The sequence below is a fragment of the Solanum lycopersicum genome, chromosome 11, assembly GCF_036512215.1.
Source record: "Solanum lycopersicum chromosome 11, SLM_r2.1".
NCBI classification, from domain to species: Eukaryota; Viridiplantae; Streptophyta; class Magnoliopsida; order Solanales; family Solanaceae; genus Solanum; species Solanum lycopersicum.
In genome coordinates this window covers 39,981,083-40,003,732 of record NC_090810.1, presented here as the reverse complement: position 1 = coordinate 40,003,732, position 22,650 = coordinate 39,981,083, and the positions used below count along the sequence as shown (strand labels likewise).

General features: G+C 37.6%; 1 protein-coding gene and 1 long non-coding RNA gene across 2 annotated transcripts; both read right to left on the bottom strand.

Annotated features, from left to right (window-relative positions):
• Nucleotides 1-12,489: 12,489 nt before the first annotated feature.
• Nucleotides 12,490-14,278, bottom strand: LOC109118924 (uncharacterized). Its single transcript, XR_002026098.3, has 2 exons — nucleotides 13,691-14,278; nucleotides 12,490-13,631 (listed from the first exon to the last, which is right to left on the bottom strand). It is a non-coding gene; the product is annotated as an uncharacterized lncRNA (long non-coding RNA).
• Nucleotides 14,279-20,428: 6,150 nt separating this feature from the next.
• LOC138339405 (uncharacterized) lies at nucleotides 20,429-21,131 on the bottom strand. Its single transcript, XM_069291001.1, has 3 exons — nucleotides 20,828-21,131; nucleotides 20,595-20,764; nucleotides 20,429-20,500 (listed from the first exon to the last, which is right to left on the bottom strand). The coding sequence occupies exons 1-3, from the start codon at nucleotides 21,129-21,131 to the stop codon at nucleotides 20,429-20,431; spliced, it is 546 nt and encodes a 181-aa protein (XP_069147102.1).
• Between the last annotated feature and the right edge of the window lie 1,519 nt (nucleotides 21,132-22,650).

The following is a 22,650-nucleotide window of genomic DNA, read 5'->3' as shown; positions in this document are numbered from 1 at the left end:
GACAGGCAGGTGCCTATCATTGATGAGATATCGCGAGGTACAGACTTTTACACGGTGGAGCTGGTGAATGCCACCGGCGAAGACTTGGCCCCAAAGACCCCCATGCCTTCCGTACACAAGATGATAGCCATTGTGGTGCTACAGAATGGTTTTGAGCCAAGATTCGAATTGGGAAGAGATTCCAAAGGAATTATTGAGCCTGTTTCGATCCTCGTTAAGGGATCCAGATATGGTTTGGGGTACATCCCCACAGATGATGACATGAAGATGAAGAATAAGAATGATCAAGCATTGGCTAAGCCGATCCCACATCTGTATCAATCCTTTTCAATCCGGGAGTATGTCGAGTGTGAAGACCTTAGGGAATGAATTTGTGACCTCTTTGAGGAGATCGATGTTGTTGTCGAGGAAGAGGTCGAGCTAGGTGGTATTCGCGATGCTGAGCCAGTGGGTGCTGCAGAACTGGACCTCCAGCCGATCCTGATGCCCCGAACTCTTCGGTAGAAAGGCGTCACTTCATGCACATTAAAATTGGTGGTAGTTCAGAAGAGGCCCGAGACCCACCATTTTGCATTTTCTTAACCACTCAAATTTTTGAATTTTCATTATGATGTCATGTTATGTCACGAGCTAAATGAACAAAATGAGGCAGGTAACGACGAGGTTGAAGATTATGAAGAATAAAGTGAGGAACCAAATTATGTCGCCAAGGAACTTTGGCAGTTTGAGAATCAGTATAAACCAAATCTAGAGGAAACGGAAATGGTGAATTTGGGAGATCCGTAATGTGTTAAAGAGGTTATGATCATCATCCACTTAAATGAAGCTCAGAAAGAGGGCCTAGTTCATTTTCTTTCTGAATATATCGATGTATCCGTTTGGCAAGGGTTGAGTACCGATGTCGTATGTCATAAGATACCGATTAACCTGGGGTTCGATCCAGTGAAGCAAAAAACTCGAAAAATCAAGCCTGAACTAAGTTTCAAGATTAAGGAAGATATTACCAAGCAAATAGAGTCCCGATTAGTGGAAGTGACACAATATCCAACTTGGCTGGCCAATGTTGTTCCAGCCGCCAAAAAAGATGGAAAAATTTTAGGATTTGTGTCGATAGCTAGCCCGAAGGATAATTTTCCATTTTTGAATATTCATATTTTGATTGATACCTTTGCAAGGCATGAAATGCAGTCATTTGTGGACTGTTAAAAAGGATGTCACCAGATTCTGATGGATGTAGAAAAGATGGCTTTCATTACACCTTGGGGTGTATATCACTATAGGGTGATGCCACCTACATGATAGCTATGACGACCATTTTTAACGACATGATTCATAAGGAGATTGTAGTGTATGTGGATGATGTCATAATTAAATCCCGCGAGAGTTCGAATCACTTAACACATCTAAGAAAATTCTTTGATCGTATGCGTTGCTACAACATGAAGCTAAACCCCGACAAATGCGCTTTTGGAGTTCCAGTCGGAAAGTTGTTGGGATTTATAGTCAGCAGAAGGGGTATTGAGCTCGACCTTTCTATGATTAAAGCAATTCAAGAGTTACCTCCACCGAAGACGAGAAAAGAGGTGATGAGTTTCTTAGGGAGGTTAAACTAGATAAGTCGATTCATAGGTCAATCAATTGTGGTATGTGAGCCTATTTTCAAGTTGTTGAAGAAAGAGGCCTCGACAAAGTGGACTGAATAGTGTCAAACTACTTTAGATGCTATCAAGAACTACTTATCCAATCCATCGGTATTTGTTCCTCCGTGAGAAGAGAGTCCTTTATTGTTGTACCTATTTGTCTCAGATAGCGCATTAGGATGCATACTTGGTCAACACGATGAGACAGGAAAGAAGGAAAGGGCTATCTATTATATAAACAAGAATTTTACTCCATACGAGTCTCGTTACACTTTGTTGGAGAGAACGTGTTGTGCTTTAACATGGCTTGCTCAGAATCTGAGACATTATTTGTCTTCCTATACTACATACCTCATTTCCATAATGGATCCACTGAAGTATATCTTCCAAAAGGCTATGCCGACAAGAAAGTTAGATAAATGGCAGATGTTGTTGAGTGAATTTGACATTGTGTATGTGACTCAAAAAGCGATAAAGGCATAGGCTTTAGTTGATCATCTTGCAGAAAATCATGTTGATGAAAAGTATGAACCACTTAAGACGATGCACCACTGCATAACCCTAAATCTAAGACTCGAATAAGGTGTCTGATAATCTAGTAGAGTAATGAGATGTCAAGAGAGTGTGAGGAAAATTTAAATAGTCCACTATTTGTACTGATCTAGAACTTGTTTGGTTAATCCTGCTAAAAGTAAGTTATAATAGACAATTAGGAAAGGATCATAGGCCCTTGTTCAATATAGCCAATCTTTAACCTAAATAACAGAAAACCGAATGAAATTAATCCCTTTTTGATCCAAATGATTTGAGCTTAAAATAGACCTTTCTTTTTCACCTCAAGTGATCTTTTCTGGGAACAATGTGTTGGCCCTGGTCCCTCCTTGGATATGTGCACCTCAACTTATGCCAAAAGCATAAGTTGAGGGTGGCTATTATGAGGAATACTCTGGAAAGTGGGGTTGAAAAAACAAAGAAAGAGAAAGAACAAAAGAAAAGTGACTCAAGAAAAGTTGAAAGAAAAGTGAAATTAAAAAAAATTAAAATAATAATAAATATTTGAAAATGTGAAAATACAAGCAAGAAAAGAAAAGAGCCACTTACAAAAAAAAAGGGAAAATAGCAAAGTGAGAGAATATAAGAAAATTAAGAAATAGGGCGGAATAAAATGATAAAAAGGCATGACGCTTAACCGATATGTCAACAAGGGCAAAAAGTTACTAAAATACACCTAAATATACCCTACCTGACCCTGAGCCTATATTACAAGCTAAGAAAGTCCTATCGTGATCCTAAGAGTTGTTATGGCAAACTTAAAGCAGTGAAAATAAGGGCAATCCCATGGCAATATGTATAAATGAGTTGTGAAGCTTTTCTGAGAGCGAGTTTTGAAAAGTAATCCTTATACTCAAACTGTAATCATTATGTGAAAACTGGGGATATTAATTTGAAGTGAGGACACTAGTTGCAATACCGAAAAAATTAGCACCTAGGTATCCGTTTGTGGCGAGTGTGTCATGGTCTAATTCACATAATTCAAGCCTAATAGTGATAGCATGCATGAAAATAATGAGAATAATCAGGATTGATAGCCAAATGATTGCGGAAGCTAAAAGACAGATACTTTTGTACAAAGATTTTGTAGTGAGTCATAGTGCATCGCTTGAGGACAAACAACAAATTTAAGTTGAGGGTGTTGATGTACCGTGGTTTCACAGTACTTTCAATGCCTTTTACTTAAGTTCAGTGTGTGTCTAAAGCCTTTTTGTATTGATTTTTGATGTAGTTTTATAATTATTTCCAGGAAATCTGTCCATATGAGAACACAGAGATTTTGAGCTAAAATTGCAAAAGTAACAACCTACGGACCCTACAACAGTCCGTCGTGACTGTGATAGTCCGTAGGGGTCAACCGTCGTGCGAATAAAATGGATGCTGAAGGAATTTGGGGAATTCTGACCAAGTGTGGGACTACGGAAGCACACGACAGACCGTCAGTGCCACGACGGTCCATCCTGCACATTCGTCAAGTATTAAACTCTTGATTTTGGGGATTTGATATTACTTTTCCGAAATCAATTATTGGTGTTTTGGTGATTTATTCAAGTAAATTTCTGGATTTTGTTCATTCTCTTCAAAGTAAGTGCATGAATTCTTATATTATCAATATGAATTGTGTGATTATTAGCATGGGTAATTAAACTCCATAACTAGGGTTGTGGGAACCATGGGTAAATAACAAGGTAAAACCTAGCTAAAATAACAATTCTAGAATTGAGTCTTTCATGTATTGCTAATTCTTTCTCTTAAAAGTTTTTTTAGCGGATGGCCAACGTTAGAACTCGCCTTATTGCTACTTACCAAACTAAGGAGGTAGATAATAGGAAAATAATTATTAACATAAATTTAGTGTATACTATCTAATAGGCTAGTGTCAGTTGGTATGAAGTAACAACTTAGTCAAATATCGAATATGATGCTTAATATGAGGTAAAGATAAGGTTTAGTAAAGCAACACACATATCCGGACCAAGGTGCGGAGTGAAATTCTCTAGATATCGGACCAAGGATTTAGAGATACCTAACTTATCACTTTGCATACAAGATACTAGGAAAGGATTGTTATAGCTAGAATTACCGAGTTAAGAGCCTGTGGGGAACACTAACGCCCTAGTTACTCTCATTACTTGATTAAACTCCAATACTTGAACCTGTTGCTTGTTTACTTTAATTTAGGTAATTGTTTTTATTAATCAAAACCCCCTTTAGTTATTTGTTTTTTGGGAAATAATTGACTAAATAGAAGTAATAATAGAATAAAGTTAAGTCTGAACCATTTTCCTCGTGGAAACGATCCCAACCTCACTAGTTGGGTTCTATACTTGATGTGACCGCCTTTACTTCTTTTCGAGAAGTAAATTGAGCATATCAAGTAGGTGTCATTCTCTTTCTTCCAGCTGAAGGGAACGTTGTGTTCCATATTACAAGCACCATGTTGCAGCTCTTTCGGTTTAAATGGTTATTTGGTGGGTTGACTCATGAGGATCCCCATGAGCATAAAAGGAAAGTTGATGTTTCTTGGCCGTTCTCTTTTAATATCATATCCCAAGAGTTAATCTGATTGAGGTTGTTCCCATTTTCTTTAATGGTAGAAGCATATAAGTGGGTTGCATGTGTTTCCAAGGGATTCTATCAATCCGTGTAAGAGTTTGTCGTTGTATTTTAAGAGTGGTTTTTCTCTCCTTCGAAGATGATGACACTTAAGGACAACATCCTAAGTTTCAAGCTTTTTGAGGGTAAGCCGATCCATGACACTTGGATAAGATTTAAGAAGTTGGTTGTTCAATGCCAAACTCGTGGATTGCCCGACAATATTTTGCTGCAACACTTTTGCAGGAGCCTTGACTCAGTGAACAAGGGAGTGGCTGATCAATTTCCTCCAAGTGGTTTAATCCTAATAACAGATAGTATTAAATAAATAGTATAAAATAATATTAGTATTTACTGTGTACTAATCCTAGTCCTATTAGGATTAGTACTACTTAATCCTAGTCCTATTAGGATTAGTACTCCTTCCTATATCTCCTATATATATCTCCCATGTATTCCCTTATTAGGTTAACACTTTAATACAATCAATATTCCTTCATGGTATCAAGATCCAGAAAACCTAGATTTTCTTTTCTCTAGGTTTTTTTTCTCTCTTTAGGGCACCGATCGGTCCCTCTCTTCTCTTGGGCGGCGGCAGCCATGACAACCGAGGTGGATCCTCTCGGTTCACTTCCTTCTGGCGTTAAACTCCTTCTCAGGCATCTTCATGCCCTGATTCCTGAAAAATTATCAGACATAAATTACCCTACATGGAAAATCACCGTTCTTACAGCCCTTGAGGCCAATTACCTTCTCAAATACGTCTATGGAAGCACAGAACCGCAGCCGGCAGTCATCACCGCCACGGACAAATCAGAAAAAACCAATCCGGCCCATGCCACCTGGAAAGCCGTGGATGGACAGATCCTATCATATTTGATTGCGGTCATCTCTCCCACGGTTCAGAAACACGTCCGATCCTACACAACTGGTTCAGCCCTGTGGACGGCCCTTACAACACGCTATGCATCAATTTCCCACTCTCATATTTTTCAATTGTGTGATCGTCTCCACACAATTACCAAAGGCACGAAAACTATGGCGGAGTATTTAGACGAGGTCTCCACCATCATCACAACCCTCAAAACCATGAACAAAATCATTCCCGAGAAAGATCTCGTCATGTGCGTCATTCGGGGGCTCCCATCAGCTTACTCCTCCATAAAACAGGCGGTTCGGATCAGTCCAACGCCCGTTGACCTTGCTACTCTCTCCTCGTGGCTAAAAAGTGAAGAAATCAACGTGGATCTGGAGAGTAAACTTCTTCTCCGAGAAGCCACTGTTATGGAGCCAGCCACCGCCCTCACCGCAAGCAAGAACTATCGCGGGGGGCGTGGTGGCAGCTGGCAGGGGAGCCGCGACGGCTACGGCAGAAACAGCGGAGGCCGTGGCCACGGCGGTCGGCAGGGCAGTCATCCGCGGTACGACGGTCAGCAGCACAGCAGCAACAATAGCCTGCACTCCTTCGGCAGCGACGGGCAGGGCACTTACGAGCGGGATCGTCCAACTTGTCAAATCTGTCATAAAATAGGACACACCGCTGTTCTTTGCTGGTTTTGGTATGAGGAGAGCCGAAATAGTGATAACCGTGCCAATTATGCATCTCAAGCCGGCCCTTCCTTTGAATGGGTGTTGGATATTGGGGCCAACATGCATGTTACTTCTGATTTATCCAAGCTTAACGCTCTAAATTCATATAATTGCTCCAATGGTATTACTGTTGGCAACGGTGAGTCCCTTAATATTTCTCACACTAGCACGGGTACCATTAAAAACCCCACCGCTATCTTTCACCTAGGTAACCTTACCCACGTCCCTTCTATTAAAACCAATCTCCTTTCAGTTCACCAATTCACAAAAGATAATAATTGCTCACTCTTTTTCACCTCTAATGATTTTCAGATCCTAGACAATACTACCAAGACGGTGATTTTTCAGGGCCCTTGTGAGCATGGTCTGTACGTTCTTCCTGGCACAAGTTCGTCTGCCCACCCAGTTTCAGAAAGCGTTCCTGTGGTTCCGGTGGCTCTTTTGGCTGATGGCCACAGTCTGTTGTGGCACAGTCGTCTGGGTCACCCGTCTACTCAAATAATAAATTCTTTAATGTCTCAATTAGGTTTTTCTTCCATTCATGTAAACAATTGTGACTCCTGTTCAATTGCTAAATCTCATAAATTGCCGTTTACTTTATCTGAGAAGCGTACAACTGCACCTTTTCAACTTATTCATTCTGACCTATGGGGTCCTACTGTTGTTCCTTCATTTGCTTGTTTTCGCTATTATATTTGTTTTGTGGATGATTTTACAAAATACACTTGGTTGTACCCACTAAAACACAAATCACAGGCATACACCACCTTTGTCACCTTTGAAAAAAGGTCAAAACACAATTCAATTCTCATGTTAAACTTTTTCGAAGTGACAATGAAAAGGAATATGTAAATAACATCTTTGGTCAGTTTCTGCAATCCCTGGGAATTATACATCAAACCTCCTGTCCATACACTCCCGAACAGAATGGGGTGGCTGAGCGTAAGCATCGCCATCTCATTGAAACGGTGGTTACTCCTCTACATCAATCTCATCTCCCTATCTCCTTTTGGGTAGAAGCTCTAGACACCGCAAACTACCTCATTAACAGAATGCCCAGTCACACCCTCTCCAACAAATCACCCTATCAACTTCTTTACGAAGAACTTCCCAATTATACCAACCTCCGCGTCTTTGGGTGTCTTGCCTACCCTTGGCTACGCCCTCATATTACTCACAAATTACAACCCCGATCCCGTCCTTGTATTTTTTTGGGTTATCATCCTACCTCCAAGGGTTATCGCTATCTTGACCCACAAACTCATTAAGTCTACATATCTCGTCATGTCAAATTTATCAAAAATGAGTTTCCCTACGAGTCTATTTCCTCCTCCACAAATACATCATTCATTGGCGTCCTTCCCCTTTTTCCAACATACTCACAGGGTCCCTCACCACCTTCCCCCACACCTCCACCCACTACCCAACCACCCCTCATCACCCCTTCGACCCTCACCCACAATACACCCGCAACCACCACCCACACTCACAACTAACCCGAACCACCCTATACCCACAACATCTCCAGCCCGATCTGTTTTGGGTCCTTCCCCGCCACCCCCGAATCACCACCGCCAGTGCCACCCCCCAATACTCATCCCATGTTAACCTGTGGCAAAGCCGGTATCTTTAAACCCAAAACCTTTCAGGCTACCATACTACCAAATACACCCCTTCTCGATAGTGAACCAACAACCTACTCTGTTGCCTCAAAAAATGCTTATTGGCGTCATGCTATGGATGACGAGTTTAAGGCTTTGAGTGATCAGAAAACTTGGGTTCTTGTACCTAAGCCCCATGGGCGGCACCCAGTGGGCTGTAAATGGGTGTACAAAATTAAACACAATGCAGATGAAAGTATTTCCAGGTACAAGGCTCGTTTGGTTGCTAAAGGCTACAATTAGGAGTATGGGCTTAATTACTCCGAGATATTCAGTCCTGTTATTCGGCAGGAAACCATTCTCCTGGTACTGTCACTCGTCGTGCGCAACAATTGGCTCATCAATCAGTTGGATGTTTCCAATGCTTTTCTTCATGGCATGCTTGATGAAACTATCTATACGACGCAACCACCGGACTATGTTGATCCCCGCTTCCCTTAACATGTTTGCAAACTCCAGAAGTCTCTGTATGGGCTCAAGAAAGCCCCCCATGCTTGGTACACACGTCTGAAAATGTTTCTCCAGGGACTCGGCTTCACGTGTTGCATACACGACACGAGTCTGTTTACTCGACATTTAGCACACGGTAGAGTCATTCTTCTTGTCTATGTAGATGATATCATTATTACAAGATCTACTGCAGCTCTCATTCAGGATGTCACACGAGCTATGCATACTACCTTCAAAATGAAAGACCTTGGCCCGTTACATTATTTTCTAGGAATGGAGGTTTCTCGGACAGGCAGCGGCTTGTTTCTTCATCAGTCAAAGTATGCTCGAGATCTGTTGCAGAAAGCTGGACTGGAAAAATGCACCAGTCAACCAACACCGATGGCAGTCTCTTCGTCTACGAATGGAGCCGACACCCCCTTTGACGATATCACCCACTTCCGCAGCCTCATTGGGGCTCTACAGTATCTGGCCATTACCCGTCCTGACATCCAGTTTGCTGTCAACCGAGTTGCTCAGCGCATGCATCAACCAAGTGAACATGATTACCATTGTCTAAAACGCATTCTGAGGTACATTTTTGGCACTCTTGGTCGTGGTTTACTCATTCGACCCGGGGACTTGGAGCTTCGGGGTTTCTCAGATTCAGATTGCGCGAATGATAAAAATGACAGAAAATCTACATCGGGGTTTCTCATTTTTTTGGGGCCGAACCTGATGTCCTAGTGTACAAAAAATTAACCCAAGGTCTCTCGGTCCTCGACTGAAGTTGATACCGCGCCCTTGCTCTTCTTGCTGCTGAGACCATGTGGGTCACATATATTCTTCGCGAACTCCGCGCCACTCACACTGTTCCTGCTCTCTATTGTGACAACAAATCAACCATCTGTGCGGCTAAGAATTCGGTCCTACACACCAGAATGAAGCATGTTGATATCGATTGTCTCTTTGTTCGCGATGAAGTTCAGGTCGGCACCATGACAGTGCAGTATGTACCCACTGAAGAACAACCTGCTGATACTCTCACCAAACTTCTCCCGAGCCGACAGCACGATTACCTCAGCTCCAAGCTTCCGTTTGCTTCCGCTCAGCTCAGCTTGAGGGGGGATAATAACAGATTGTATTAAATAAATAGTATAAAATAATATTAGTATTTACTGTGTACTAATCCTAGTCCTATTAGGATTAGTACTCCTTCCTATATCTCCTATATATATATCCCATGTATTCCCTTATTAGGTTAACACTTTAATACAATCAATATTCCTTCAAATTCAACAACCTTAAGCTTCCCCTACTGCCATGACAAACAACGAACCTTTCTTTTCTCCCATAAGAACAACATCGGCAGATATGTTCTTCATTGAATCCTGGATCTTCACATCATTTGGACCAAACAATATATATTTTCCAGAATTAGTGACTTGAGAAACTGAAACTAAGTTTCTGTTCAAGCATGGAGCAGGAAATACATCGTTCAACTTGACAACCCCTATATCTCCAGCGTCAATCTTTAACACTCCTCCATTCGCTACTAGATATGTCGAGTTATCTACTGTAACAACTACTCGTTCTCTTTTATGTTGCAACTTTGAAAGAAAAGAATTACTTCCTGTTACATGATGTGAGCAACAAGAATCAAGGACGCATTCTTGTTTGCAGTTGTCACTATGGTAGAGAGCTTGAACCAGTTCAACATCATCGTTCCTCCGTTCAGTAACCTCAATAGTGAAGCACTACTCCCATTTGAGTTTCTCATTTGCATCATTTTCACTTGTAATATTTTCTTTTGAGAGCTCCACTCTACAATATTTTTGATGTGTCCAATTTTATCGCATCTGTAGCACTTCCTATTATCAAAGTTGCCACCAGTAGTTTTTTCACCATTTGATTTTTTTTTTCATTTTTTCTACTTTCAAATGATGTGTTTTTCTTTTTATTCTTATCCCTTGAAAAGAGAGTTGCATATCGTTCAAGGTTTCTTTCCATTTGCTTTGCCAATGCCTTCAATTGAAGGTTGCTTTGTCTAACCCTGAATGGAGGTGACGAATGGATTATACTACTTCTTCAATCCTAGAATATGAAATCGTCGCAATCTTGCTTCACCAATCTTCTCATCCGGATCTAATTCTGAAATATCAGCACAAATAGCTTTTGCTCGCAAGAAATATATAGAAATAGACATGCCTCCCCGTGTAGGATTGCCAATTCATTTTCTAACAGTTATAGCCTAGCGGTGTTCTTTTTAGTAAACAATCTCTCAAGTATTTCCCAAACTTCTTTTGGTGAACTAACATCACGTACATGATCGATGAGCTCTTTTCCAACTGATGTTCTCAAAGCAAAGAGTGTTTTACCACATTTAATCTTCCATTTTCTCTGTGGTTCTGAATTTTCTGGAGTATTTGTTGGAATCTCTACTTAAGCACTAGCAATAAGATCCCACAGGTCTTGACCTTGAAGGTAAGCCTCCATACACATTCTCAAGTACTTGCAGTTTGTCCCAACAAGCTTCTCGACACAAACTGTGCGTTAGAACTATTTCCCCCATTTGCTGACTCCATACTCAACAAACTTTTTCTATGCAACTTTCAATCTCCTCCAACAAGACTTTAAAAACTTGATAGAGAAGAAGAAGGAAAGAATGTTCAAGCAAATAACCTGGCTCTTGATACCATAAAATAAAAAGCAACACGCAGAGAAAAGAATGAACAAGTGCAGCAGTTGAACAGGAATTGAAATAGAGAAGAACTTTATTTTGCTTATATATGCGATAACTTCTAACCTCTACAACAACTCTAAGTCTCTAACAAATAAGACTCCTAGCCTAATAATGTGCTTTTCAAATCCACATCAATAATACACTGTATTTATAATCCAAACAACATACTATATTTATTCATTGTATTATATAATAATATTTATTATGCATGATTTATAACGTATAGTATATAAGTAGATCCAATATTATTTTTATTAGAACATGCATAATGTAACTTATATGTGTATGTATATCTTATATATACCTACCTTAATTATAACAAACTCATATATAACTAGGTTTAATAAAGTGATGATAAATTTACTATGTGTGAAGATAAAACTGTAGGCAAAAAGTATGGACAAAATTATTTTTTACTTTGGCTATGAGTTCCATGAAAAGAACATTATTTAATATATAGTATTTTAATATGTGACTGTGTATGACATGTGTTCTTGCTAATTAATGGAACCTGAAAATCCAATATATTGATAAAATTAACACTCGGTAGTGAATAACCGCGTCAAGACTAGAAGATTAAATTTTATCCAATAATTGCTAAATATATTTTATTAAAATAAATAAATTAAGATATTGAATAATGATTTTAGGGATAATACATAAGTATCCTTTCAATCTATGTCCGAAATCTCACAGACACACTTATACTATACTAAGGTCCTATTATTTCCTGAATTTATTTTATTAATAATTTTCTAGCCCTTTTCGATTTACGTGACACTATCTTATGAGCCCAATGCTGGTTGATTATTATTTTTTCAATGTAGTGCCAAGTAGACCGAAAGGGGTAAAAATTACTTATAAAATAAGTTCAAGATGGTAATTGGAACTTAGCATAGTGTGTCTCTGAAATTTCGGACATATATTGAAGATGTAATTGTGCATTTTCCCATGATTTTATGGAAAGCAATCTGTAGTCTTATTTTTTTTTTTTTTTTGGATAGTATCGATTATGGTAAATTATAAAAATTTCTTCTATTGCTAATGCATTATGTTTTTTTCCATAAATAACTATAACTAATTTATACAAGAGGAAAAAAATGAGCATTCAATTGAATCTTCAAAGATGGTTGATAAACATCTGAACAAGAAGTCAATGCTTTTCAATGAAGTTCTCAAAGGTATTTTTTTTCTATTTTGTGTACGTGTGTGTTATATTTGACAACTTAAGCCAGTTTCATCCAATTTTATAAATTCAGGATCAAGAGTTGTGGAACCATCAAAAGAAGAAAAATTGATGAATTGATGATTGGGAACAAGTGAGTTGACGTGTTACTATTTGAGTTTATACATTCAACTTGTTGTTGGTTTGACTAAGTATATATGCGTGCTCTATTTCTATGGATAAAATGTGTTTTTCCCTATTTATGTTCTATCATTTCTCGAAGAAGAATAGCATCATCATTTAATTTACAAAGATCAAATCCTTCTATTATGATAATTGTGAAACAATTCGAAAAAAAAAAAAAAACAAGCCTAAGATTTAATCTTTTTTTCATACCAAACACACACCTATTGGTAAACTTTAGTAGAACAAGAATGCATCTCTTTTAAACATTAATTGTCTCAACCACAAAAATATTAAAATTACGAGTCGGTGAAAAATATATGATCCTTATACCAGTTTTATAGCTTCACTGAATAGTTAAAAATTCTTGAAGTGCTTGCCTTATTAGTTTCTCTCTCATGTTTCAACTGACAAAGGACTTAGATTCTTTCTCTTGTTAAAATTTTCTCATCTTTTTATACTCTATTTTTATTTTGGTAATAGAAGATAATATAAATTAACAAGCTTTCTAGTTTATCATTATAAAACTTATGGTGATAATTATATAACATTTCAATACTTAAAAAAGGGGCGTGATAGAATTTTCTTATCTATCTAGGCCATGGATGTTCACTCTGAAGAGAATAAACTTGTGGAAATTTTTCTACAGTAGGTTGCCTGTACGGTCTCTTCTTCAATTTAAATGTGTTTCAAAACTTTGGGGTACACTGATTAATGAGTCATATTTCAAGAAGAAGAATCTCACTCATGCCAAGAATGACAAAACTTTCCAAAAATTTCTGTTCTTCAAATTGCGCCCTAAGAAGTCTATTTTCAATTTATTGTTGTTCGATATCATCGGTGCAATTTCTAGAGGATATACGGGAACTAAATTTCCCTTTAAATATTGAACCACGACATTGCATAGTCTATTGTTGTTGTGATGGATTGGTTATTATCAATGTTCATGAAGATAGTGTTGAACGCCAAATACTTTTGCTATAGAATCCCTCCACTGGAGAATCAATTGTACTTTCCACTCCAGAATTCTCAATGGAGGAATTTTCATGTTTGGGAATGTGTTTTGACTCGACCTGTAATGATTATAAGTTACTTAAAATTCCCAATGGTGTAAGTAATCATAGCAGAGTACCTTGTGAAATTCTATCTTGGAGAAATTGTTGAATATCCTTGTGACATTTGCTATATGGTGCATGGTATGCATTTTTGGCATTTATACATGATGCATTTCATTGGGTTGGTAAATCAAAAAATCATTTTGTGGTTTCATTTGATATTTCCCATGAAGTGTATGGAGAAATATCATTACCAAAGGAAATAAGGTTGAGCAGCATTAATATTGGCATTTCAGTTTTGGATGGAATGTTGTGTGCTTATACTAATGCGTATATTCAGGGGAACCGCACTTTTATGTTATGGGTTATCAATAAGTATGGTCTTGAGGAATCTTGGCATAGAATATTTCTTATAGCAAATCCTGATATATGTATAGCCGCACCAAAATATAGATTTGTAGATGGTGAAATGTTATTTTGATGCTTAAATTGTGAATCTGGCGAAAACACATACAAAACAGAAAGAGGTTCCTTTACATTGTTGCCTCGTGGTATCCTTCGGAATGGATTTGCTTTTACAGAAAGTTTGGTCTCTCCAAGATTACTTACTTCGTAGGTTTATTGAAATACTGTCTTCGTTTTTTTTATCAAGTTGTTGTCTCTTATTTTTTTTGTTAATTGATTGATCGCAAACTTTTCTATTTCAAGCAATATTTAACGAAGCTTTATTTATTTATTTCAACTTTTATTTTCATAACTTTATCTATTTAGTGTTGCAAGGCAAAGAACATGAGCCATTTATTTTCTAAGAAAGAAGTGGTTAAATAAATTAATATCAGCTAGTAGGGAGTATGTTGTAATCATGTAGTAAGTTTACTTTAGTGTTATGTTTTTATAGGACCGTATCGATCAGAAATCTTTAATATTACTCTTACTACTGTGTATACACATAAATAGATTCCTCTCTAGCTATAATATCTTAATTAAAAAAATCTCTTTGTGCCAAGTATAAATTAAAGTTAGAAAAAGTATTGAAATAGTATCACATGGTTTCGATGCTTTAGAAAAATTCTAAATATAGTTGCTCAGTTAAAATTATCATGGTCAATCACAAGAGATGATACAAACTTGACTTTATATGAGACCTCATGGGAATATCTTTATTTCTAGTTTTGGGTCACATGCATTGAACATGTATTCTGTTCTAATTAATGAGGTTTTGAGATAATATAAATGACATTAGAATGTCTAAATATAAATATATGAAATCTGAGGAAAATATGATAATACAAAATGATGAGTACATCGTTGTTAGATACTTTTACAAATTAGCATAAACATTTCACGGAAAGTATTATATTCAGAATATTTTAATTGCTATCTTCGAGGATAAAATAAAGTTTTGTGCTCCACAAATTAATCTTTGACCAATTTATATTCAGAAGCGATGTCCTTCCCTTCTCGAATTCACGATTGGCCCAACTTGACGAAATCAACATTGAATTGGTATAAGCTTTTAATATAATAATACTGAAGATTATATTTGTATGTTCTTATAACTTATTATGTCACACCCCAAATCCAGAGGGGCCCCACCGGCATCTGCCTCACTTAAGTGAAAAACAAAAAAAAACTAGCGCTACCTACAACAAGTCAAGGCAGATGAACAACACACAACCTTCATAATATAAATACAAAGAGTAACAGAGTAGACCTACAATGTCTCTTTAAATCACAAGTTGAATGAAATCCAGCAAGACATCTATCTATATCTATTTATCTACCTATTCTATACTATCTTAGAAGCATTAACACCAAAATAGGAATGTTACATTATTGTAATACCCCTAACTTAAACATAGCCAACCTAACAACTCGTGCTATTTAGGTGAATAGTTACAAACTCCTACTCAAAGAGTTCTTACTTTAACATCTCACTTTGTGGATGAGCACCAATGTTAAGACAATCAAACGTTCTCAGTCTTCCAGAAATGATGCAACTATTCGCTTCTCTATCTATAACACATCCAAACGTTGCCTATTGTGCCCCATTACATCGGCTAATCCAAAGGTACAATCTTAGTAAATCAAACCTCCTTCTACATTGTTGTTTGTTTCCCTTTATGCCTAGATTTTTAAAGTTAACAGTGTTCCTTCTCCATCGAAATACAATAAAAGATTGGATTAGGCTTTCATGTGAATTCTCTCCAACATTAACGAGTAGTAAATTTCTACCTATTTACTTCATTATCATGTTTATGTACTTCATAGGTTAACTCACCTAACTACGTGCAGGCATGACAAGGATTTGGGCATTGGTCTTGGCGTGTATGTGGCAAAACAGTGAATTTGTGCAACTAAGAGTTAGTGAGCAGCAAGAATTTCAAGATGCTTGAGTGATGGCAAGGCAGCTTGGACGCACAAGGCTTACGTGTGGGCAGATTCGCCAGCAAGACAAAGCAGGGTGTTTGCTTGACTAGGCAAGGTTGTGGACTTGGCATTGGCAAGACAAAAGCTGAAATAAAACTAAGTGTTGGAAGCATGTTGAAATATTCTAAGTATTGGAAGCAGGCTGAAAATAATTTCAAGTGTTGGAATAAGCTGAAATAATCTAAGTGTTGGAATAGGTTGAAATATTTTAAGTGTTAGAATGGTTGATTTCGGTTATGCTTTAGAATGTATTTTTGAATTCGGAAATATTCTATCTGTTAGAATATTTAGTGCTAGAACTTAGTTTAAATTCCGCAAAGACAAGTGTTAGACACATGTCAAATGTAACCGCTGATGTAACTGTCTTGTACAAAAAAGTTTATAGGGTGGAAATTCGTCTAAGGCAAAGGATGATGATTCTGGCCTTAGATTAATTTGTGAAGCCTTTGTTAGGTTGTCAGGGGGTTATGGGGGGCAGGAGCCCCCCATCCGAAGGCGGGGTTCGGGGCAGCACGCGGACCTAAATTTTAGGCTCTACTATTTATTCTCTATGTGTTGAATGCCTTGAATTGGACCCGCTACAAACAGAAAGGACGGGGGTCTCGCTGACCGGTCAGCGAGTCGGGGGGTCCAGGGGGGCGACGCGCCCCCTGGCCTGGGGGTCCGGGGGGGCGGAGACGCCCCCGGCCCGACGGTATACAATGTTGTTGTATTGGGCCCTTTATTTTCTGTTGATTCTGTATGTTGGGCCCAAGCCTGTTAGGGCGTAGCTTAGCACTATATATAGACGCTATGGCAAACCCTATTCTGTAATTCTGTTTTTGCCTCTCCATAATAAAACTGCTCCCTCTCTTCCCGTGGACGTAGCCAATTTATTGGTGAACCACGTAAATCTGTTGTTTTGTTTTTTGCGTTTTATATTTTCTCGTATTATCTCAAATTCCGCACAACACTATGTATTCTCTGTAACTAAAAATACTCTGATTTATTAATATAAATATACCTCACCGCCGTGAAAGTTTACTCACGGGGTGTTACCACGAAATATTGGGTTTTCTCTTTCGCTCTCTAGATCTCTCATCTCTTTCTCTTGAAAGTTCTTGTGTTCTTCATTCATCAAGTGTGTGTGCGTGAATTCAATCCTAACAGCCTTGTCCTTTATTGATTTGATATTAATACTAGGTTGAGAAGAGTTTCCGTATGTTGGTTGTGTTGTTTCTTTGATATTTTCTTAAGAAAAACTAAGTTAAGTATTTCTATACTTAGCCAAAATCGTGTGTGTGTAAGACTGAAGTTTGCAAGAGTTGTAGACTGTCTGGGAGTGGTGTTAGATAAAAAAAATCGCCCTTCTTTCAATTGGTATCATAGCGCGGTTAAAATGATGGTGACGGACGCAAAACTTCGAGAAATAGTGCGTAGGGTTGAAGCCTTCGTTGAGATCACTAATGAAAGAATGGATGATACAGTGTTGGTGGATCTCCTGACGCACATTATTAACTTGAGACTGGACGCTGACAAAGTTTGAGATGAAGTTCGTGTGTATCAGAGAGATGTTGATGAACACATGGCTGAAAACTTGAAATTTCGTGAGGCTATGATGGTACAATTTGAGGGACTCTAAAAGGATAATGAAAACCTTTGCGCAAAAAAAATTGTATTGTGTCGGATCGTGGCAGCGTCAGGGCTGACTCAACAAAATTGGACTCCTAATGTCAAACCTTAATATTTTATTATTTTTTTTCAAAAAAATAATAATAATGTACTATATATTTATGTAAGGCCAAATACATAAACAGATCCCTAAACTTGTTGGATTTCCCCCTCATATACCTCAATTATGTTATTTCTCTATTAAATCACCCATAATTTGTTCGTTTTTGAACATCGTTGGCTGATAGTGGAACCAAATTTTTTTAGGGGTATTAATAGAGGATACACATGTTGTTCCAATATTCATTAGTCCAACTGGTAGTGAAAAAGTTCGAGAATAATTGTGTTTTACTTCAAGTCATTTGAACACATTAGAAAACAATGAGACTAACACACATTTTGTCTTCATTCCTTCAATCAAAATCATTATAATACGCAATTGAAAGCATTTACAATATTAAAAAAAGTGATCAAAATCAACCAACAGTGTTTATAATGAACAAATTATGAGTGGTTCAATGATTCAATAGGAAAACGGTGTAGTTGAGGTACCTGAAGGGAAAAACCTAACAAGTTCAGGGATCTATTGGTGAGTTCGGACTGTATTTAAAATCTATGTTTTTTGCCTTTTTAGATATGAAGTTATTAATTACTCTTTTAAAATAATTGTTTCATTAATTCCTTTTCAATTGATAAAATAGCTAATACATTAAATCTCACATTGTTGATATGAGATAAGATTTTATCAATTTTAGTTTCAAAAAACATTTTTCACCCGAGGCAATAGTTAAAGGAATTGCTAATATCAATATTCTATGAGCAATATATGCATTAGGAAAAGAATCAAGTCTTTTTATTTGATTGAGTATTTTCATTAAATCAGTATGTTCCACTTGTATTATTTCTCATAATAACTAAAATGGAAATAAATATACTTTTTTTTGTAAGTAAAATTTTATTGACCAGGTAAACGTTGCAGAACAAGAAAATTAGCCGGTATGGACATAAGCTCCATCCTTGCTAAACTAACTTCCATATCTACTAGCTATTCTTATGGGTAGTTATTCAAATTGCATAATCTAGTAGCTATTCTAGAATACCTTATACCTCTCCCATGGATTTCTTGAATTATCCTTCTGATCAAGCATCCTGTTGCCTGATGTTTTTGTTGAAATATCCTAGCATTACACTCTAACCAAATATGATAAATGGTGCTTGCCATTGTCATACTATACACAAGTGTCCTACTGCTTCATCCTTTCATGTATTTCACCGCCCATTGTATCTCATTAATCCAATTCATTGCACTTCTTGTTATGCCTTGCCACTGCAGTGTACCCCTCCACATCTCTTCTGCATATGCATATTGGAAGAAAATATGATCATGATCTTTATCCATTTGTTGACATAAGGGAAGGTTAATACATGAAGAATCCCCCATTTTTTCGATATCCTTTATTGCAAGTCTACCATTTACTGCCAGATACATGATGAATAGCCATTTTGGAGCTCCAGAATTTGTCCACACTAGTGTTCTCCATTCTACCTTCTCCTTTGTACCTCTCATATGCCTGTATATTTTACTGATTTTGTATTGTGTCATGCTCCTTATGTCTTACTCAGTGATTCCTGCCTCTTGTAACTGTTTTGCAGCCTTCAGTTTTCTTTGTACTACCCAAGAAGCTTGTGGAGCATGTATGTTCCATATACCTGCTTTCCCATAGTAACTATGTATCCACACAACCCATAACTTATCTTTTTTCTGGCATAAGTTCCACATCAACTTCCCTATTGCTTCTTTGTTCCATGTATATACATCCAAAAAGTTCATTCCTCCATTTGCTTTTGGCCAACACAATTTTCCCATGCTACTTATGCTTTCCTGAATATTTCAATATTCCCTGTCCATAAGAATTTTCTGCACATATTCTCTACTGCTTGGATAACTTTCTTTGGAAGAGAAAATAATTGAGCCCAAAACAATTGAATTGCATATAACACACTCTTGATGAGTTGAGCTCTACCTGCATATGATAAGTTGTCCATGCATTCTATCCTGCAGAGGTTTACATTGTACTATGGATACTCTTTTGGTACTCAATGGCACACAATGATACCTAAAAGGTAAATCACCTTTCACATATTGTAATTCTTGTAAAATACCCTCTTGGTGCTCCTGTTTTACCCGTCCAAAATACACACTAGTCTTTTCCACATTTGCTACCAAACCAGAAGCCTTTGAGAACATCATAAAACAATTATTAAGACACATAACTAATTTAGATCACTTCAACAGAACATCAGCAAATCATCAGCAAAACTCAACTGCACTATTTTTTCTTCTTTGCACCTAGGATGGGAGTGAAACTCAGGCTTTCCCTGCAGAGTCTCTAAGATTCTGGTAAGATAATCCATGGCTAGCACAAATAAATAAAGAGACATTGGATCTCCTTTCCTTACTCCCCTCTTTGCGTTAAAAGGTTTTGTGTTATGTCCATTTACCTGGATGGAATAGGTGAATAATGTGACACATTGCATGATCTATTTTATGACTTTAGATGGCATTTGAACTCATCCATTATCTGCTTCAAGAATGTCCATTCCAAGGAATAATATGCTTTCCTCATATCTACTTTTATCCTACATCTCCTAGAAATTCCTTGTCTACCATATCCTTTGATCAATTCATGACTCAATATAACAATATCAATCAAAGCCCTCCCTGGCACAAAAGCTTACTGATTTGGTTCCACTATTGTTTCCCTAACAGGTTTTAGCCTAGCAGTGATTACTTTAGCTGTGATTTTCTATAATGTTGAGCAGCATGATATAGATCTGTACTCACTGATTTTGGTTGGATTCTGCACCTTCGGAATGAGGGTTACATTTACAATTGATTGCCTTGTACATTTCCCCTGTATCAAAGAAATCTAGTACAACATTAACTATCTCATCTCCCATCACTGGCCAAGCCTTCTTGAAAAATACAGCATTAATTCCATCCCTACCTGGGGCTTTGAGATTATTTATTCCCTGCAAAGCAAATTCCACTTCCTTTCTTGTGACTGGAGCTGTTAATTTCAATTGTTGTTCCCTTTAATGCTACCACCTTCCTTCATTATTTGTTTATCCACACTTGGCAATATAGTTGCATTCTGGCCAAGTAGTTCCTGATAAAATGTAAGCTTCTTTCTCAATTGCCTCCTGAGGATGTACAGTTATACCTGCCGCAGTTGCAAGACTTGATATAGTATTCTCTGCCAGCCTGTTTTTCATGTGAGCAAAGAAATAACTTGTGTTTGCATCTCCTAAACTCAACCATTGTACCCTCGACTTCTGTCTCACAGCTCTCTCCTCAATTAAACTCCACTTCTCTAGTTGTTGTTTTAGTACCTTTTCTTGATCCTTGTGAGCTTTCACCAGACTGTGATCTATCATGTCTTGTTGGATTTGTTGTAGTTTTGTTCTAATACTCTAAATCCTGTCTCTAACTCCCTTGAATTATGTATTATTCAACACTTTGATGGCTCTGGTGACCTTTTTGAGTTTCCTCCATACTTCTCTCATGCTCTTTTTATCCTCTCCTAGCCATACTTGCATAACTAATGGTAGAAAACTTTTATGTTCTGCAGTACAATTAAAGAATCTGAAAGTTTTATATCTCTTAGGGCTCATATCATTTAATACTATCTTCAAAGGAGAGTGGTAAGACACCCCTGATCCAAGTATAGCACCCTCCATAATTGGCTTTTGTATCATCCAATCTGCATTCACTAAAGCCCTGTCTATCCTGCTACAAGTGTGACTACTTGTCCAAGTATAAGTACCCCATATTGTTTTCAACTCACACATACCAGTATCTCTAAAAAATTCATTGAAATCTTTTACCTCCATATCTTGTACTTGACTACCTTGTGGTTTGTCTTCATTTTGCAATATTGCGTTATAATCTCCCATGCATAACCAGGGACCTTGAGATGTACCTACCAAACCCCTTAGATCCTCCCACAAACCCAATCTATCATGAATAGTATGTAATCCATAGATTTCCACAAACACAAACTCCATTCCACTTCCTTTATTTTTATGTTTGTTTGTATATATTGAGCAGTCTTGCTTCCCACTACACTGTCCACATACTTAGGATCCCATAATATCCAAATTCTACCCTTGGTAGTATGAGCATAGTTCCCCTCAGATCTCCATCCTGGTGCAACTTTCTGAATTATTTAATTAGCTAAGCCTTCCTTTATTTTATGCTCTAATATAGCTATAATACTAACATTATTCTCCCTCATAAACAACTTTAATTCCTTCTGTTTATAAGGCTGATTTAGTCCTCTAATGTTCCACGTGATTAGCTGCATAAGCCTTATTCGGTCCATTTCCTTTACCCTCCGTGTGCATTTGTCGATAATTCTGCAAACTTGTACTTCCTTGTTCATATACAGGCATATTCTCAAACCTATTTTGCATTATCATCTGCATATCCTGTGGTTTACTGACATTTTTTCCAGCGGCCTTTGATGGTGTTTGCTTCCATGTCTCCCCTCGAGGTGCTGCTACATGTTCCTTGATTTTTGGTACCTCTGCTTCCCCTGTATTCAACTTATGTTGCCATTTATTTATTTTCCTTGCTTGCATTTTCATCACTTCTTTCCCATGACATTTATTCCCAACTTGCATACATTTAGTACAGTACTCTAGTATTCATTCATATTGTACTACTTGTTCAAACACCCTGCCATTTGGCTCTTCAACTTTCAGCTTTTTAGGAAGTCCCCTGGCTACATCCATTTCAATCAAAACTCGAGCAAAAGATATTTGATCGACCTTAGTTGTGCATTTATCTGTATATGATGGTTATCCTAAGCCACTACTTATCCTGCTCAACGAATCCATACTCCAACAACTCAGAGGCAGATTTGGGTATTTCACCCAAATCGTAACTGTCTTT